Source organism: Nansenia antarctica (assembly GCF_963989245.1).
Source record: "Nansenia antarctica genome assembly, chromosome: 13".
Taxonomy (NCBI): Eukaryota; Metazoa; Chordata; class Actinopteri; order Argentiniformes; family Microstomatidae; genus Nansenia; species Nansenia antarctica.
In genome coordinates, this window is record NC_137683.1 from 10,054,704 (window position 1) to 10,075,924 (window position 21,221).

A 21,221-nucleotide genomic window follows, 5' to 3' on the forward strand; every position below is an offset into this window, starting at 1 on the left:
ACGTCTTTGCGCCACCGTTTCTGCTGGCGCCCCATCCCACATCACTCACAATTCCTCCTAGTAACAGGTATCCTATTCGGGGCCATCACCGTGCACGGTGTCCTTTTACTCATACCGGAGCGACACAAGCTTCTACAGTCTTTACAGCATTTAGTTGCATGAGGAATTTATGGAAAATAGCCTACAATACATGTTTTACATGCTTCGGATTTGCATGTCCAAAGATGCAATGCCACAGTCATCCTCAATGCATTGCCATTGTTGCTGGTGCCACAACTTCAAATCACATTAAAATGTGTCACTTATCGCATACAGTTGTAATAGAAAAGTGAATAGTCGTTATAGACTCAATGAGTTTGCAAACAATTGTTTTAGGACTTAGGTGTGGTTCTTTTGACTGTCAATGTGATTAAAACATGCAACGGTCATTGTGTTTGGTTTCTAATTAAACTCCCCTGTGGGAATAACATTCATTAAGCTCGAATACCTTTTGGAACTCCATAGTTGCGAGACTAAGAAGTGTGTTACTCGTAATGCAGAAGGATTTATAGGCTACACACACACTATCCAAAGATAATCGATATTTTGCAGAAATTAATTGACTCGTTTTGGCAGCGAAACAAAAACAGTTAGAGAATGTGTTATGTTTTACTGATGATCAGCTGCTTATGGCATGCTGTCAGATTAATCTGTAATGCACACCGCAAGTGCGCCTGCGCCTTTCTCTACACACGCTCCACACACATAGGACAGCGCCGCTGATGCCATTGACAAGGACTCTACACTGTTCCCTGTGTGCACCAAGTGCCTATGAAGTCTTGAAATGCAAAAATTCGTTATTTGTTATTTTTAGTGCACGCGATAATCAGGTTGTAAGGTTTTGTCTAGTGTCTCTTCTATATTGTGAGACGCGTGCTATAATAAACCGCTATAATAAAATCCACGGCGACCGTTACACTTCGGAATGGAAAGAACGCCAGTCGTGCACGTATGATCTTGGCACGCAAAGGTGACAGCAGCGGATATTTCAGCATCTGATAATTAGGTTGCACCGATTCCATCCCTAAAAGAGACTCAGGGGAACAAAACATGTCTTCGAGAGAAAGACCCAAAGGGAATACGACCAAAGACAGCGTCAGCTTGCTGCCCTGCTTCTATTTCGTGGAGGTAGGTTATTGCTGACTTACTCCATCTGACACCTGTTTCAATAGGGCATTTTTACAGGCAAGGACTGTCATGTTTACTCCTGCACAATACTATGCATTATGTTCCTGTTGTCTCTCAGTCTCAGCCAACAGCGGATGTTAGCAGAAACCAGATTTGATATAGAAAAAGATGAGCAATTTATTTTAGCATACTTAAAGGCATACATCTCTACTTGAGATGTTGTCAAATCACATGAGGCGACCATTTGTAAACCCACAGCTCCTGACTGCATTATACTAGTTGTTGATCAGATATAGGCTCAATTGGATCTTTGTAAACATGAAGTCTTTCAGTAGCTAAACATTCAGGAGACAGCTCAGCTCAGCCCATTCTGATGAAGCATGTAAAATAGATCAGAGTTATCCTCAACTCAGCATCTCTGCTCCACTCTGCTGGGACTCAAATCTCATCTTTCCTTTGAAGTCATTGTACAGTTTACTAAAGAAGTATTCAGAGCATTTTTAAGTTGCCTTTTACTGTATGTGTCAGCACTTTGAGCAGCACAAGAGCCTTGTCGTTGTCGGAACTGATTTACTGACAGTTAAATGGTTGGTTTGACCATGTTGTGTTCTTGGTTGCGTGATAAAGTAGCACCATGGACTGTGGCCTGCTTGGGGCTTTTGTTTTGGTCCCTAGTGGAACAAATTAAACCACGCATGGTAATGCAAAACCATCCTAGTTGAAACATGCAAACACATTACATTAACAACAGATAAATCAAACATAACAACACTGAGTCATCTTATAAAGGGAACTAGATTAGTTGGTGTAGTATTCTCATCCACCAGCCATGTGTAAAAATCTAGTATTATTTCAGAAATGTAAGGGAGCTTAATATCAGTTTGCTGTAGTATGAAGCCTCTTTCTCTCGGACCTCAACCAATGTTATTAAACCATTATTCATACAGGGGAAGCACACTAGTCCTTTTTTGCAGATGCACCCTGTCCACAATATTGACACAATAACACAACTACACATAAGAAATCCAGTATCAATGTTACGGTACATGTGGGAATACGGTACATGGGAAAACTAGGGTTGGGGTTAGGTGCTACTTCGACTTGGTACATTCTGGCATGTCTAACCCTAAACCTAACCCTAAGCACCTAACCCTAACCCTAGTTTTCCCACCTGTACCGTAACATCAATACCGATGCTTTCCGACTGGACTGACAGTGTTTCGTGTCTTCCCTTTAGTGTACTGATGCATATATGGGGCAATGGGGCATCACTACAGTGCAGAAGGAAGAAGCCAGTGGGGCTTCCACTTGGGAAGAAAGAGAGCGTAAGCAATGCTAAAGTCAACATGACAACACTCAGAGGGAGACCCAGAGAGGTGTCACATTGACAGCTACAGTACAGCGTTGTGACAGCAGCACAACATGGGACGTTGCCATACACATCTAGGTGCTGCTGTATGAGAGAGACAACACCTGGCTGCATATTAACCTTCCTCTTCCTTACTGATGACCTCATACCTGATTTTCCTATTTTCTTTGAGCAGGGAACCTATCGTTTTTCATAGAAGACATAATGGTCTTGCAATGCTGTATGCAAAGGTTAGGGTAAGGTTAGGGCAAGCCATCACTATTAGTAGGACACCTCCACTGGCGAGTCTGAGAAGGAAACACTGCCCTCTAAAAATAACCACCAGCCAAACCAAGCCACTGTCCAATGTGGATGTGGATGACGTGGATGTACACATCCATTATTCAATCACGATCTGGGTTATGCTTGAGTAAGATAGAAAGGACACTTTGTCTGGCTGGCCAAGGCAGAAATAGAGAAAAAGGACTGTTTGTCTTGTAATCAGGGAATGCACCTGAGCAGTGTTTAGTCATGCAAGGTTATTAAATCACACGCCTTTTCATTTGAGGCATATTTATTTTCAAAGAAGGAGAAATGTCTGAAACTGAGAAAAGGCTACTTAGGGTTCTCGCACTAGCGCATTTGTTTTGCACACTAGGTAACCTTACAGTACGTGCCCTCTAAATAGGATTGGCAGCACATTTCACTAGCTAGGTGTTTGTGGGCATCGAGGTTCTTCACTGCGTTAGTTAGACGGGAAGCCATGAATCTATCTGGAAAGAGTCTCTGCAACTGTATTCCAAAGTGAAACACGAAAGTACTGCCACCCCCGGAGCAACTGCCTCTCCCTTACAAGTTCTGCACAGTTTGTCTCTTGGTGAGGTATTCCAGCACCACTGACCTATATTTCTAGGTAAATGTGAGTGAGCACATGGATGTTTTGTAATATAAGTGCTGGCCAGGGCTCCCTATGCTGAGCCAGGGAAACAGGTGAAGTGAGAAAAACAACTAATGAAATATGGCACACGTTCATATGCAGAAATCATCCACATACTGTATATTGTGGTTAGGGTTTTCAAATAGGCTACCTCAAACATGAAAGATCCCTCTCCATCAACGCCTTGTAATGGGTTAATGTAATGTGTTAATACAGAGTTCAGAGAATTGCTTACCATAAATATTTGAAGATTGTTGGTGTGAAATTGCTGGCTACACAGTTTTTGATTTATGTAAGGCACTGCAGATCAGATAGAGGAGATAGTGCACCTTATATGAGCAGCATTAAAAAAAAGATATCATAATCAGTCTCAATGTTGTTCAACTCATTAAAGCATCTACTACTCAATCTTTTCAGTTTGTAAAGCGTCTTTGAGTGTCTAGAAAAGCGCTATATAAGTGTAATGTATTATTATTATTATTATTATTATTATTATTATTATTATCTGGATTCATATTAGCATTCAGCCGCAGCTCTGTGAACCTCTATGGGCTCAGCAGGGGTGACTCCAGCATTGTGACATCAAGAAGCATCCTTCTGTTCCACACAGCAGGGGGGCTCTTCCATCCCAGGCTCCTGACTATAATAGCCCCTTTCACACATAAGAGCCTTCCCAGTAGATTCCATGCAATGTCCAGGGTCGGCGTATGTATGAATGCGACTGACCAGGGAATTGACCAGGCAATCGGGCAATTACCCTGGTCGAGACCATGTATAATCCCATGGAAAGTACTGTGTCGCGGTAAGTGTGAACGGAAGCCTGAACATTGCCTGGTCAGTCTCCTTTCACAGCTGTCCTGCATCGCGCAACCAGCAGGGCAGAGCGCATAAGAACTGCCCCAGACTCAGAATATCGCTACTGCTAAATATAATTCCACAACTGGACACTACTTGACACTATGTATAAGCAAAATAAAGTAAAGTAACAGTTTGTAAATAAATAGTAGCATTTGTTTTTCTCGAAACCGTGACCCAAAAACCGAGGTTCATACCGAACCGTGGGTCAACTGAACCGTTGCACCTACAACAGTATCCTATTGTATTTGGGTTGAGTCAGATGCTTAACTAAACGTCTCTCTCGACTTAAACCATACTGGTACCATCTACCCATATCAGTCCCAAAAGTCCTATACATAATCATACTAGTAGATCATTTGAAAGTTTGATGTATGTTCATTATTTATTTGGCTCGACCCTCTTCTTTCCCATCTGATCTTCCCGTGTTGGGTCGTAAAGCTTCCTCCCTCCCGCTGAAAGAGAAGCAGTGTAATATCCTGTAAGGGACGGTGTCTTCAGAGACCCCGGCTCTTTGAGCACTTAAAGATAATTACTTGGCTGAACACGCGGAACTGTGACAAGTCAATGTGAAATTAGTGCAGTGATGCATCTTATCATAACCAGCTAAACAGGCCACGTTTGCAGAGCTAGGCTTTTGATTCATATTTGTGTGATACCACTTCAGTGTTTTTCCTAGATAGCTAGGAAACTATAACGATTAGGAGTTTATTCATAATAACCTATGTATTTCACTCTAGACTTTTTTTCTTTCTTTTTTTTTTCTCTCTGCCTGATTATGACATAAATGCTGTTTTTCTTTTCACTCTTCTGTTGGGTTTATAAGTGTCGGAAAAGACATCACATCCAAGATTAGCACAGCCATTTTACATTTTAAGTGCAATTAAAAGGAGATTATCCCCCCAGGTTACAGAAAGCATCAATTTCCTCTTGGAATAGAATTAATGAGGGCAGGAGACTGCACAGTGATAGTGACATTTGTTGTTTTCGTGTTTTCCTTTCTGTTTATTTGTCTCTTTCTTAATGTGTTTGTTTGTTTGTTTGTTACCTCCCTGTGGCAGCTCCCCATCCTGGTCTCCTGCGTGGTGAGCCTCTACTTCCTGGAGCTGACAGACATATTCAAGCCAATCCGTTCTGGGTACAACTGCCAGGACCGCAGCCTGAGTCTACCCTACATAGAGCCCACCCACGAGGTCATCCCCCTGCTCATGCTGCTCAGCCTGGCCTTCGGAGGACCCGCCATTATGGTCTGCTACTAAATGTTGTTGTTTCTTTAGCAAACACACACAAACACACACAAACACACACAAACACACAAACACACACAAACACAAAATAACACCCACACTGTGTCCTCAACAAAGGAGTCATGTTATCAACACAAGGTGACCAGGACAGGGTAGTGCAGTCAGGAGGATGTTGTCACCATGTTGGTCATTACTGATTGCACAGACACTGTTAAATATCTGTTATATAATTGTCTTTGTCTTTGTCTTTATTGCCAAAATACAACACAGCTCAATACAGAAATCAATACATAAAACCACAATATTAGGAGACTCAATCACCCCAGGGCTGGTAGAAGTGGTCTGTGTGGCTTCGTCCGAGCCCCTCTGACATGTCATATAGTACATTGGGGGGCTATCCGTAGGCCTTCTTGGTTGTTCATGTTAATGCATAACAGGAAGGGGCAGATCACGCTGTAGGCGACGAGCTAAGACATGCCCCAAGACAGAAGCCTGATGGTCATATACAGCATTTCTGGGCCATTGGTCAGTAAGAAGCATCGCTTGAAGAGGAACCTAAGCTGGATGTCATGCTGTGACCCTTAACTGAAATCGTGAGCTTAGAATGATAAGGTTCTATCTCCGTTTAGGGTAGTTCAGAGATATTGAGCGTCAAGGTTTTTACATTCCATTATGTTTTGTGAGATGGAACCTTAGTATTTTATTAATTACTAACTAAACATTTTAAACATAACACCACACAGGCCGTAGAATTCTAACGTCACAAAATGATGTTTCTTTTTGTAAAAGAGGGGTGATAGTAAACCAGCATTTCATTGCCTCTGATACTGCTCTGTTCGTTGTTTTCCCGTATTGAAGCAGGGGCACTTGCAAAAAGAGCAGTCATAAACATTCTTGTCTCGCCACCATCTTCTCCAAACAGACGTCAGTGGAATTCTACAGCTTTAGTTTGATGAAGCAAACTCTTTCTTCGAGATCTCCTAGCAACGCACAGTGCAGAGAGAGGAGCAGACCTTGGGATTCCAGGCCTCTGTCAGACTCCTTCTCTCGGGTGCATACACTGTGGCTTCTGCTGTCAACCAGCATTTGACTACTGGCCACCCCAGGGCATCATGGGAGCACGCATCACCGGCTGCCTGTTGTCCCCATTCTGCAGCTCCGTTCCGACACAGTTAGTGTAGTTCTCTCTCTCTCTGGATAGGAATCTGGCTTAGTTCCCCTGGTGAACTACCTGATTGAAAATATTTTGGGGGGTTATGATATTTTTTCTGTGTCTTTTCTGTGGTTTCATGGTTGTGGTGTTGGTGATGGTGGTGGTTGTGGGGGGGGGCGGGGGTGTGCTGTGTGGGAGCTGTGTCTTCTGGCCACTCATGCAGAAATGTGTTGATAAGTTCACACTCTTGCTTTCGCTTCTCGTTAAGCCATTCAAGCATGTTAGCTAAGCTACTTCGTTTTAACATATAACAGAAGTTAAGTTTGAGGTACTTCCTATGAAAACAAGCCTGATAATGGTGTTACATAATAATGGTGCTTTGTAATGCAATACATCCTTCATTTGTGAAACCAATGTGTGCATTGTCAGAACAGCAGTTTACCTAAACCCTTTGTTGATCCCTCTCTCTGATTATAAAAACATAAAACATACCTTGACTATAATAACTTAGGTCTCTCAAGTTGTTGTTTACTAATAGGTGAGTCACTACAGTCATAACAAACACACTCCCAGGCAATACCTTTTAATTACCAACACTGTTCAAAGCTGTCATAATAATCATGCTGCAGCAAAGCAGTCCTCGCATTCACACCCCCATGCTTCACAGTTGGTATGAGGTTTGTGTGCTAAAAAGCTGTCTTCTGTTACTGTGCCCAAATTCAACATCAGATTGGTGTTTGTTTAGGTGTTCTAAACCTCAAACCTGAGTCTTGCCTCAATGTTTTTGAGTTTACAGAAAGGGTTTCCTCCTTGCACACCTCCTATGAAAATCAAACTTGTGCCGTCTCTTTCTGGTGAACTGTAGCAAGAGCTACCTGTATGTCCTGTCTGTGATGACATTTTAGGATTGTTGGAGACTTCTTTAAGCATCTTGCAGCGTCTGCTCTTGGGCTGAACTTGCTAGGATGGCCTGGCCATGTTGGAAGTTGTTTTAAATGTTCTCCAATTGTTAATTATTTTCCGGACAGTGGAATGGCTAATTTCTAATTGTTTGGATATCTTTTTAAATCCCTTCCCAGACTCATACGCATCTACAACCTTCTTTCTGAAGGCCTCAGAGAGCTCTTTTGATCTCTCACCATGATGATACCACTCACTTCAACAACAAAGAGCAAACCAAACTAAATGAATATGGAAAAGCCTAAGAGAGGCTGCTCCAGAATTCTAACAATGTTCTACTCATTTGCACCTGATGTGGTACACTTAATTACTTTCTCATTTTAGGCATTTTAAGTAGTAAGAAATGTGCATTTCTATTACATTTTACAAAAATATTAATTAATGAATATGAATATTAAAATATGTATTTGTTTAGTTATATTACCTCCATCTCTCAATATTGTTAAAATGAAGATCACATGTCCATATGTTTAAGGTTTTCATGGGCTGTCCTATCTTTCACAGGACTGTACATACTCCCCAAACACACTGCGACACTGTGAACTATTGGATACTCTCGTGTAATACAATAACAACATTCCTTACCAAATTATAATGAACCTGTACAGTATAAGACATAAATACACCTGATACTGTTAGTCCAGATCTCTCCCCCTCTCTTTTCTCTTTTAGAGCACTGTATTAGAAACAGATTTAATATTATAGAGAGGAAGTGTCTGCAGGTAGTCAGGTCTCCTGTGGCTCGGCCAGATGTCGTAGCGCTGAGAAGTGACTCCATCTCTGTGGCTGGACTAATCAGCCTGTCAGATGGTGACAGTGTGTTGCCGTGGTGATAGCTGTGTGTTATTTGGACACGGGTCCTCCTCACAGTGCAACAGTATCCCCGCGCCAAAGGCTTACGCCACTACTCATAACATCCTGCCTGCCAGGACAGGGTGTGGATCCCCGCTGACATCAAACACAACCGTCCTACTGAGCTATAAACTCCTCTTGCACTCATACTGACAGACAGCGGAGGGTTATGATGGGTTGATGTCTGTATTGGACTGTATGAGAGATGATAGGTCGGTTTTACATCTCTGTGCTAGTTGTGTTGGTCCGGGTAACAGAGATTGGTGTTGATTGACAGGTGTGTTAGGAGTGTGTGTTTTTCATTGTTTCAGCCTTGCTGAGCAGACAGGGGATTGTGTTTGAAGGTCAGATCGGAGGTGTTTTCCAAAACAGATGCCAGGGGGAGACAGGGAGCCTGTCGTCCTGTCAATATGCCCACCACAGTGGAGTGACAATGGCAGCAGCAAAAAAGCGCTATATAAGTGCAGTCCATTTACCATTTTACCATCAGCATTTCTCACAAGTTTTGTTTTTGCTCGCTTTCTAGGACATATGCATGGGTTGATTCGTACAATCTGTATAACTTAGCAGTTGTGTAGTGGTCTTGAGAGTTGTCGAAATAGATCGTTAAAAAGCACAGTGTAACTAATTCAGTTTGAACCTGGATCATCTCATGTCACACGATTGTATTGTATAGCAGGCGGCTGTGGCGCAGGAGGTAGAGCCGCCGTCTAATGATCGCAAGGTTGGCAGATTGGCGGTTTGAGCCCCGGCTGGCCACATGTCGAAGTGTCCTTGGGCAAGACACTGAACCCCAAATTGCTCCCAGTGAGTGGGCCGGCGCCTTGCATGGTAGCTTGCCGTCAATGGTGTGTGAATGTGTGTGTGAATCGGGGAATGAGAGGCCGTTGTAAAGCGCTTTGGATAAAGGCGCTATACTGTATAAGTGCAGTCCATTTAGCTGGCTGAACTAAACTCTAGGTATTAGCTCAGAGAACTAACACAAGTCTCCAGGTCACAGATAAGGTTACTCATATTGTAATTCCAGGATGGTTTACCAAACCAAACAGTTTAGTGAAATCTGAAAATAGTTGAAGAAGATATACTTATTTGAATATTGGTAATTTCACCAGACCTTGTCACATACACATACTGTACCAAAGAAGAGAGCTTTACCCAAAGACTGAGAGAGCTGAGAGAAGTGATAGAATTTAGGCAGAGATACTGTGAGTGAGTGAAGGGAAATCCGATCTCTTTATCCCTCCTGTGTCCACAGTATCTCTGACACAGCTAGGCCATGCTCTGTTCACAGATAATGATCGGAGAGGGGATTCTGTTCTGCTGCCTGTCCCAGAGGAAGAACGGGGTCGGGGCGGAGGCAGATATCAACGCTGCGGGGTGTAACTTCAACTCTTATATCCGCCGAGCTGTCAGGTTTGTTGGTAGGTTTGAATTTTTCTTAATAAGCTTGCATTAATTTCTTGAATCATTTTCTATTCTAATCTGTGTCATATGTAAGATGAAAGCTCCCCAAGTTCACTCGCTATTTCTTTTTCTTTTCTTTTTTATTTGTTTGTTTTTGTTTTTGTTTTTGTTCTACTTTACTTAATATAAAAAATAAAAAAAGACTTTGGTCATAGGAACTGAGTTGATTGTGATATGTTGAATGTAAAGACGATTGCTGAAACCAATGAAAAAAGAAATGTAAAAAAAAAAAGCTTGCATTCAACTTAGAAGTGGTTGAGTGTTTTTTGTTTTGATAAATGTGTCTGTGTGTGTGTGTGTGTGTGTGTGTGTGTGTGTGTGTGTGTGTGTGTGTGTGTGTGTGTCTGTGTGTGTGTGTGTGTGTGTACCAGGGGTCCATGTGTTTGGTCTCTGTGCCACGGCTGTCATCACTGACATACTCCAGCTGGCGACTGGCTACCCTGCACCCTACTTCCTGACCGTGTGTAAACCCAACTACACCACACTCAACATGACCTGTGACGACAACTCCTACATCCTCCAGGACGTCTGCTCCGGAGGTGACTCAGACGTCATTAAGCAGGGCAGGTGGGAAACATTGACCTTTGAACTCTGTTGCTGTTGTCACAACCGTCTAACTGGCCTTCAGTGGTTGGCTATTCGTGAGCTTAGAATGATGAAGGTTCTATCTCCGTTTAGGGCAGTTCAGAGATATTGAGCGTCAAAGTTTTTACATTCCATTGTGTTTTGTGAGATGGAACCTTTGTATTTTATGAATTACTAACTCAAACATTTCAACATTTTAAAAATAACACCACACAGGCATTAATAAACACCTAATGGATCAGATTATGTAAAAAACTCAATTTTGACAAAAATGGAGATAGAACCTTATAATTCTAACGTCACGTATTGAAGAAGTCTATCAAACTTATTCATTCATAAATGTGTTGGCTTTTTTCTCACTAGGGGCCTCATTCATAAACATTGCGTAAAAAGCATGAGTATGCAACATTGACGCAAATCTTGGGATTTATTAAAAAAAACGACTTGGCATGTAAATGTGTGGTCCTCCATGCACACTCGGACCCATGCGTACGCACAGAAACTAGGGAGGTTAGCAACTCTGACTCCAATGGCAGAAAGATGAAACTGGAGAAACGCTTTGAAATGGCTACCATTGTGTAAAATAAATTGAAATATTACCTCTCACGTATTATACATGAACATGTATCCTAACTGTACATATAGTATTGATATCCATCGCCCTTATTAACCTTATTAACTGTACATATCTTCACCCTTGTCCTGTACATATCACACTGTACATACTGTATATCTTTACTGTACATATCATATCGCCATTCATGCACATATATGTTTATAATCATATTCATTACACATGTACATATATATATATATATATATATATATATATATATATATATATATATATATACATGTACCGGTATATGAGGGATAAGATGCTTGCTGACATGTGCAACATTTAGAGTTGATGGTGATTTATAACGGGAAAAAGGCGTGGAACGTGCATGCGCACTGTGTTATAAATCAGAATCTTTGCGTACATAAATGTTCTTGCTTGTCTTTTTAGGCCAGTTCTACGCAAAGTTTTACAAATGAGGCCCTAGATCATTTTCAAATAGTCAGTATTCAAATACTATGCTGTGTATAAAGAAGCATCTTGACTGCAGTGTTGACGTGTGAGTCCATCTAATACTTCCTGTTACATCGGAGTCTTGCTGGTGTTTAAAAAGAAGCAGTGAATCATGACTCGTCGTTAACAGTTCTCTGGGTGTTTTCCTTTGGAATTAAGCAGGGTTTCAGTTTTGGTTGAACAGTTTCTGTTCTGTTTTCATGTCTAAGCACAGGGGCCTAGACAAATCTATTTAGGTAATCATTGCGGCTATAGAGTAAAAGAGGGCCTTTTGATGTTTTGTTTAAACGAGATTTGTCTGAACAAGATGATGCTATTGTACAGCAAATAGCTCTGCCCTGAACACTTCTGTGGATTCAGAAGTTACAGTATATGCATATGGATTTCTCTTAAGTGGTTTTGTGAAAGCTAGCAAACATAGAGTACACATATCACACATGCTATAATGAGAAGAATTGGGATGACCCACCCTTGTAGTCATTCTGAGAGTCTTGTACAGCCTTGTACTGTATGTTGTTATTCATCCTCAGAAAAGACAGATGAAACAGACCATTAAATTCTGCCTCGGTCATTAAAAGGACCAAACTGGCAGTAGCTCAAGGCGTAAACACTGTCTGCTATTTCCTCACAGTCCAACTCAACCCAATTACTTTTAGCATCTGGAAGAGATTGGTTCATCGGTTTGTTCAGTGGTATTCTCTTAATGGAGGGGTTAAGTATGTGAGGCCGTTAACCAATTGCATCAATCAGGAAACACTTTGATTGACGCCTTTCTTTCCTTCTGTAGCTACTATCGCGAGTTGTTGTTATGGAGGAAGGTTATATGGATTGTGCTCACTGGGTATAAGTAGGGCACGGGTGCACATAAATGTTTTATTTCATAATGTTTCATCTCAGCTCTCTCATCTCCTGCTCATCTCAACCTTCATGAGCAGTCATCTTCTGTACAAGATTTCTGTACTTTGAGTCAGGAACTCAACATGCATCCATACAATAAATGTCAGCTGAGACTGAAAATATTCTATTTCTGTTCGTCCGTCCCTTCCAGAAAGTCCTTTCCGTCTCAGCATGCAACGCTGGCATCCTTCGCTGCCGTCTACATCTCTGTGAGTTATTGGTCAACACGCATACAACACTCAAGTGTTTTCGCAAAACCCCTCAAAACCCTATTACACAGGATCACCACATGTAACTCAGGCAAGCTTTTTGTGCCAGATTCAATCAGTTGTTATTATGTGACATCTCCACAGTAGCCCAATATTGTAGTATTTCTCTTTTGGCTTCTTTTATACTCCAAAAGTTTGGATTTTAAATCAGACAATTACTATGTGGTTAATGTAAACATTCTCAGCTTTTATTTAATGGTATTTGTGTATATATTGGTTTCACAATATAGAAATGACAACGCATGTTATGCATAGTCCCCTTGTTTCAGCGCAACATAAGTTAATCATAAGATGACGGATGACATAATATGAATATAGACGTTCTGGTCAATTGGTCGGCATCCGATTGAATGTCCTTTCTAAAAATGTAAACACATTTCAGTGTTGTTGAAAATCAATGACACACTCGCTAATCAACTATCACAGCTCGTTTTGTGAGCCTGCTAACAATGTAAAGTAGTGCTATAGTTAACTAGGTAGCGGTGGGGATTACTCACCGCATCCATTACATTGTAGTATTTTGGCTTGACTAGCGAGTCTGTGTTGTGATTTTCAACAACGTTGACATTTATTTATGTGTTTCAAAATAAAAGTCAGAACATTTTGATTGGTTGCCGACTTGCAGCCCAGACAGTGTCACATACAGTTAGGTCCATATATATTTGGACACAGACGTCAGATGTCAAAGCTACTGAATCTAACTCCTGTGAAGAAATCCTCTGACGTGAATGCATTGAGGCAGCTATATGATGAATGTGAAATTCAGATTAGGAGCTTGGAGTCATTGGGTGTAGTGTCAGAAACCTACGGAGGCCTTACTCTGCCCAATCTTACTGCAGATGATTCCAATTGACATAGCTCTTGAGTCAGAGGGGAATAGACGATGAATGGAAGATCTCTGAGATCACTGTCAGATACTCAGATTCCTACAGAAGGACCGCAGCTCTAATAACAGCATTATTTTTAATGTGCCAAATGTCAGATCTGAATTTGGTAAAACTGCATTCTGTTACAATGCTCCTTCAACTAGGAATGTACTTCAGAAAAAGTTTAAACTTAGCATGTTCCTCCCACCCTCTGATTTTAAACTGTGTGTTACAGAAACTTTGAATTATACATGTGAATGTGCTTAGGTTCTCTTTTTATAGCCTGTGTCTGCTCACTGTTTCTGTTGCTTGTTTTTTGTTATTTTATGTTGTATATTGTTTGTTTTTATACTGTAAGTGCTGCTTTTCTTGGCCAGGGCTCATTTGAAAAAGAGGCTATTTTCTCAATATGACTCCTGGTTAAATAAAGGATTAATAATAATAATAATAATAATAATAATAATAATACATTTTAAAAAGGAAGTTCAGAGCAGGGAAAGAGCACTACAAATGACAAAATCAGCCAACCAACAGAAAGCAGAGAGCAAGCCATGGAAGCAGTCCTACTCATACAATGACATGAAAAGACCACAATGTTGCTGAACGCAAAGACAAACTGATGAAAATGGGAAGATGCTTTGTGTGTTCAGGACAGAAACACATTGCAACATTCTGTAAAGTAAAGGATGTGTCATGTGCCACATGTGGAAGAAGACATCACATTGCTGTGAGCACCGGGAAGAGAAGTGAGGTGCAGCGCCCCACTGTGTCTGAAGAGGCTGTCGTTTCCTCAGCCATCCCCCACTCAGAGAAGATGAAACCGAATGGACAGAATACTGTGCTGCTACAGACTGCCCAGGCATGGGTGGGAGGTCCATCGGCAGGAAGATAGCTTGTTGCCTTCTAGAGGGAGGGCGTCAGAGAAGCTTCATTCATGAAAACCTGGTGAAGAGCCTGAAGTTACCAGTGATCAGGCAGGAGACACTTACTCTTCTCTGTCTCTGTAATGTCACAACGCAACACAGTGAAAGTCATCTTGGAGAATGTCTGGGACACGCAGCAGAGAATAGAAATAGAGGCTATAGAAACCCCACAGGTGTGCTCAGCAGTGATGAAGGTCCCTGGTGACCAGATCCAACACAAACCAATTTATATATAAAGAACCTTTCACTTTATAAACCGACGTCCTAGCCATCATTTTGGAAGGTAGAAATACTACACTAACAGACATTATAAGAATGACACCCAGGTGCCCAGATATGCATGGCACAGCACAAGACGGCATTACCTTAGGATTCATAGTAGGACAGTAGGGCTGTGTCCATAGCAGGGACTGGCAGTCATATATCTGTTGTAATAAAGTGCCTCCCAGGGGCAGGATGCTGACTCACCTCCCTGGAACACCACCAAAACCTCCAGTCCACTTTGTTGTCCCTCTCACGTTGTGTTTGTGAAGAATGGTTCACTGGATAAAATGGGTGCAATTGCTAGAACCTATCTATAGGACAGGCAGTAGGCAAGGCTGCCTGCCTGCATGCGTCACCGGCCTGGACCAGGCATGATTAAATAGGGGTCTTCAGAGAATTCGGTTGTTAAGTGACGTTTAGCAATTTCCGGGTCCAAATAAAAAATCCCCCGCACAAGAGTATGAATGAATGAATGAATGAATGAATGAATGGTCTTTATTGTCATTGCTATAGTACAGGTACCAAACAACGACATTTGGGAGGGGTGGCTCCCCTGGTGCTAGGAAAGAAAAAATAAAAATAAAAATAAAAAAAATAAAAATAAAGTGTACCAGTGTACTAAAGCGGTAGAATGACAGTTCAATCGTTTTTTAGACTCGGATCTATTCATACAACAAGGGACACAGCACTCTCCTGTTTTTCCCATTATTGTCAGCGTCTTTGAGCCTCGGAAAAGCGCTATACAAATATAATGAATTATTATTATTACTGCGGCATTTTTGAAGAGAGCGCCTCAGCCAACGTTGGACCCGGAAACACGTCACGACTTAACAACCGAATACCGTACATATAGTGCATGTCCCATAATGAGGGGTGTCCCTCATCTCCTTCAAAAAACCTGGGTTTTATTTGTAATTTCTAGTTTGGTATCTCCCTTAAAGACAGCGCAAACTGTTGCACAGGGGATTGTGTGGGAATTAATTCTCAGCCTACTTCAATTTCTTTAGTGAAAAGTGTTTTGAGTTCAGTGTTTTTCTGTCTTGTATCTGTAGATGTACTTCAACACGACACTGACGGACTCCTCCAAGCTCCTGAAGCCTCTGCTTGTGTTCTCCTTCATCATCAGTGCCATCATCTGTGGCCTGACCAGGATCATCCAGTACAAGAACCATGCCATCGATGTCTACCTGGGCTTCCTTCTAGGCGGGGGGATAGCAGTGTATTTAGTATGTGCTGCATAAGCTTCCCTACAGTAATTTTTCATGAGAGTCATCTTTTTTTTAATGCTAATTATCTTTAAAATGCTATTTCATGTTCAGTGCTTTCATGTTTGAAAAGCTTTGGACTGAGCAGATTTTCGGTGTGTTTTCTGCGCGTTGACTATATGACTTTGTGTTGGCCTGAAGGTCTCTGTGCGTACTACTAGTGCAGTCTAAAATCCTATCCGTCGCTATCTTTTCTAAAGCCCTGTGTCTCTTTTCTAGGGTCTGTATGCAGTAGGGAACTTCCAAGCCAGTGAGGAGATCTGCTGCAGCCCCCCCCCACAGCCCCGTCCTCCCTGCTCCCTGCCCCATATCAGCCAGGAGGCGGGGCGCCACCTGCAGGTGAAGAGCTGCAGCAGCAGCAGCGACGGCCTCTCCGCCTCTCACTCCGACGGCATCCTCCACCGCAACCTCCACCACCTCCAGCAGCACCATGACAGCAGCTCCCTCAACAGCCTGAAGAGGTCCAGCGCTGAGGTGGAAGTCATCTCACCACACAGTCCCATGGGGAAGGAGAGCATGGTGACCTTCAGCCACACCCTGCCCAGGGTGCACACCCCGGGGTCGCTGGAGGACGCCGCGCGCCGCAACGCCGCCATCCACGCCTCCATGGACTCCAGCCGCTCGAAACAACTGCTGTCCCAGTGGAAGAGCAAGAACGACAGCCGCAAGGTCTCCCTGCAGGTCATGGGGGATCCCGAGGCCGTCCAGTTGCCCCACCACGGGTGCTTTGAAATGAGGTCCAACTCTGAGCCCTCGTCCGTGGGGGTCAACGGGGACAAACAGTATCTGAAACTGGCCACGGGGGCCAGCACCACCCTGCCCAGCAACTGCAGCGGCATCACCGGCGGGGCCCGGGTCTCCATGCAGTCTCGACCCGGTTCGTCCCAGCTGGTCCACATTCCGGAGGAGACTCACGAGAACATCAACCACACCTCGCCCAAGGTCGGCGGCGGAGGGGGAGAGGGAGAGGCAGGGTGCGGGCCTAACAGTGCCGCCCACGTAAACTGGTTGAAGGCTGCGGAGAAGAGCATCCCGTGTAGGACTAACAGTAGCCAACAACAGCCACGCATCATGCAGGTCATTGCCATGTCCAAGCAGCAGGGCCTGCTCCAGACTCACTCCAAGAGTCTGGATGAGAGCGGTGGAGTCAGCTGTACGGGCTCCATCCGCTACAGAGCTCTGACAGAGCAGGATCCCGTTAACACTATGGGAGACTGTCCGCTGGGAAGCAGCGTAGGCAGCATCTCAGGCAGCACTGGAACCATAGTGAGGGTGGACGCCCATCCGGAGAACAACAACCAGCCCATGGTCCAAGTCCCCTCTGCCAATGGTTGTGGCTCCTGGAATTGGAGGTCCCAGGACCACGGAGGGGGCCTCTTGCACCAGTCCTTTGAGCTCAACGACCTGAACAGAGACTCTGAATGCTCCGAGTCCCTGAGGAACGGAGGCTCCATAGAGAGAAGAAGAGCGCACCCCACCGCTGACACCAATGCAGGGGTCGGGGATCAGCATCACCCCCTCCATCAGCAGGGCATTACCACCATTCGAGTGACCCCAGTGGAGGGGGGTGGTGGTGGGGTTGAAACCCCCTCTGAGACCTCTCTCTCTGTGGCCTCCAGCCGTGACTCCACCCTCCGGAGGAAAGCTAAAGGTAATGTCATCCTGATCCCAGAGAGAGGGAACAGCCCAAACAACACCAGGAACATTTTCTACAAGGGGACGTCGTCAGCCCAGGATTTCAAAGAATGACCTGCTTCATGAAAATAATTTGTCTGTAAAATAAATAAACAGAGAAAGCAATTTAAAGGAGTGAGGGGGACTTTCTACGGCTCTCCTGGGTATATTGTGGTTACAGGTACCCTGAGTCTGTGGTATGTGCCAATCCATTGCCAATTGCCATGTCCAAGATGTTTTACTCCCAAAACAGACATTATTTAGCATGAGATTTTGTAAGTGTTCACACAAAAGCACAACCTATTGACTGTTTTAGAGCTGTTTACTACATATTTATGGGATCACAACTAAGAACATTGTAGCATTGACCGTGTGCCAATTTTTTAAAACTCTTTGGGATTTAATTATCAAGGTCTTTAAAAAAGAAGTCAATAGTAGCCCAGTGTAAAGCTACAGTCAAATATTGCAAAGCTGTGTACCACTGTGAAAACTAAAATCGTTTACTTTTCTGCACTGTAAATATGTTAACCTTGGTGCTACACCACTATTTAAATTGAATACATAGAATTAACTGAATACAGAATAGATTATTTTACAAGTGCAATGGTTGATATCCAAAAGAAAATACTTTTTGTATTACGTGCGACTTCACATACTCTATACAGAAAACTGTGTATGACCATAAGTGCTTAGCAATCTTACTGTATCTGAATTGAATATGCTGTGAACTGCACAATATTTATTGTTTATTGTTCGTCCTCATATACAGTAAAATCACCATATTATGTTCAATGGACCTATCGCTAAGCCACGCCCCAAAATAGAAATTGTCCAATCATATCACAGAAAAAGTCACTACAGGCAGAAAACTCGGACAAACAACTCGCTAATATCTGATGGTGAAAAGCTTCTAGACAAAATATTCTTGTAATCTTTAAAAAAAAAAAAAAAAAGTCTATTTCTTGCTGTGGTCAAATCAGAAATCAGAAATGTGCCAACTCCCGCCATTGTAAGTCATCGAATGTCATTCAGTCGCGGTCGGTCAGTCAGTCACTGTCAGTGAAGCGTTGTTTGTTTGTCCGAGTTTTCAAAGGGGGCGTGGCTTAGCGGTCAGTTGTCCTCCCAACATAAAGCGTTCACACAGAGCTGGACCTCTCTGTAAAGCACGGTGCTGGCCTTGTGTCGTTACACTGTAGCATTCCTTATAGATTTTGCAGTTGAGTAGACAAAGTCAAGTAAAGTGGCAATACTTGTACAATGCCATCTGTCGACAAGACTACATCCATCGAGCCCTCTTTATTGACCTCCCTTTTTCTAGTTTTGAGGGCTTGGGCTTCTTACGCTTCATTTCCATTTTAAAAATGTATTTCTGTCAGAGAAATGTCCATTCCACAATTAAAACTGTGCATATATATTACCAGTAATATAGATTTTTAATTGAGAATGATGTGTTTGTTGTTGTTACATAACAATTACATAATGCTCAATGGACATGGAGCTTGATGCTGCACTACTTGTCCAATTTGTTTTACTATATTAGTTGTCCTATATACTCCAAGTCAGTTATTGCACTGGAACAACTATTTTACTTAATGTAATGACATTCTGTGACATATTTTAGATTTTCCTATTATTACTTTTGAATAATGAACAGTGTGCCAAAGGGTATTTAACGGAAATGCATTATGTAATGTCACTCAGTATTGAGACAGTGAGCCTGTATCATTTGAGTCATTCAACTCCTGTACTGTCTGCATGCTCATTTTAATATAGAACACATATGGTTATTCATAATTAGAATGAAATAACTATATTGACAATCATTGTATCTACAGCAGAGATTTAGATCAAATCTGTGTGAATTTGAATGAATGATATCTGCATGTGTACTATTGTTCTTGGGTAATTTTAGACTGTATTATTAGATACGCCGCTGTAATATCCAGCTCACATTTAGAAAACATAAAGGATTATGTAAAGTTTTTGATCAATTTGAGTCTAAAACCACAGTATCAATATACACAACACATTAACAGGTTTGTAAGAAGAAAAATAATTATTATATATAATTTATCCCCACAATCAGTTGGTGCACATGTATCAGGGTAGATGACAAATTGTGCATTGTCTAAATAATGAAATAAATGTTTGCTATTTAAACAGAACAAGGTGTTCCTTCTCTAATGTTAGTTTTATTATAGTTAGCTTGTAGTGACGTTTGATCACAGCATTCCACATTATCAAAAAGTTATTATTATAAAATGTTTTCGTTGTCCGTAGCATATGCCTGCTCATACCATAACCCCACCGCCACCATGGGCCACTCTATTCACAACCTTGACATCAGCAAAGCGCTCTCCCACATGACGCCATACACGCTGTCTGCCATCTGCCCGGTACAGTGAAAACCGGGATTCATCCATGAAGAGAACACTTCACACTCAAGACGCCTACTAAAAGAGCCGCCTCTTTACAATGCTCAAGCTGCTATTTAGGCACAACGACCACTAGTTGGCCGCTTGTAAATTAGCCTGCTTCCTACACAGAAAAACTGCAAAATAGCTTTATACTAGCTTATCCTGATGTGGTTTTGAAAATGTAAGGATACTGGGTGGTAGAACGCACATATCTAGGAAAAGTCATGAAAGGAGGGTCCTGAAATGTGATCGAGTGCAAAGATATAACATCTTTCTTTACTCACAGGGGTCAAATGAATCGTTAAGTGGTGTTAAACCTATCTGCTAAACTACCACAGTTTGAGGTGGACTTCCTTTCTTGTCAGAGCATGATCAGCCTTATGAGGAGACAGTGTAGGTAAAAGGCGTGGTTGTTGCTATTCTGTTCTTGATAGACACGCCCACAATTGTTCTGCTTTCCCCTCCGCTGACTGAAGATTGGAATAGTGTGTCAATTTCATCATTTCCTTTAGACGTCTTTTAAAACGGACTATCCTAAAGGGCATGAATGGAAGCATACTAGACCTGCCTGTCAATTCTTAACTCTACTGCCATTGACGTAAATGATACAAAGAAACCTTACAGGTTACAAATGCCCTATGAGGTTATAGGCCCTATGAAGTTACATGGAAGCCTTATTGGTTACATGGAGTCCCTTCAAGTCTCTCTATCTCTCTCTCTCTCTCTCTCTCTCTCTCTCTCTCTCTCTCTCTCTCTCTCTCTCTCTCTCTCTCGCGCTCTCTCTCTCTCTCTCTCTCTCTCTCTCTCTCTCTCTCTCTCTCTCTCTCTCTCTCTCTCTCTCTCACACACACACACACGCAAAGATCCCACTCACTACGAGCCATGTTTAATTATCATCATTGGGTCCAAAGTAGGTCAGTAATTGACCTACAGTCAATTGAAGAAGAGCACTCCCAGCTATATCTTGTTGAAAGAAATTAAGAAAAGAGACTGGAAACCCCATAAG

The 21,221-nt window shown here is 42.4% G+C and overlaps 1 protein-coding gene across 1 annotated transcript; it reads left to right on the plus strand.

The window, feature by feature from the left end:
• Positions 1-1,089: 1,089 nt before the first annotated feature.
• On the plus strand, positions 1,090-17,873 carry LOC308169182 (phospholipid phosphatase-related protein type 4-like; the record flags this gene model as incomplete). Its single annotated transcript, XM_080543840.1, has 7 exons — positions 1,090-1,167; positions 5,369-5,554; positions 9,811-9,940; positions 10,355-10,550; positions 12,689-12,746; positions 15,912-16,085; positions 16,344-17,873. 7 exons carry the CDS (start codon positions 1,090-1,092, stop codon positions 17,871-17,873), a joined length of 2,352 nt encoding a protein of 783 aa, XP_080399966.1.
• Positions 17,874-21,221: the final 3,348 nt, after the last annotated feature.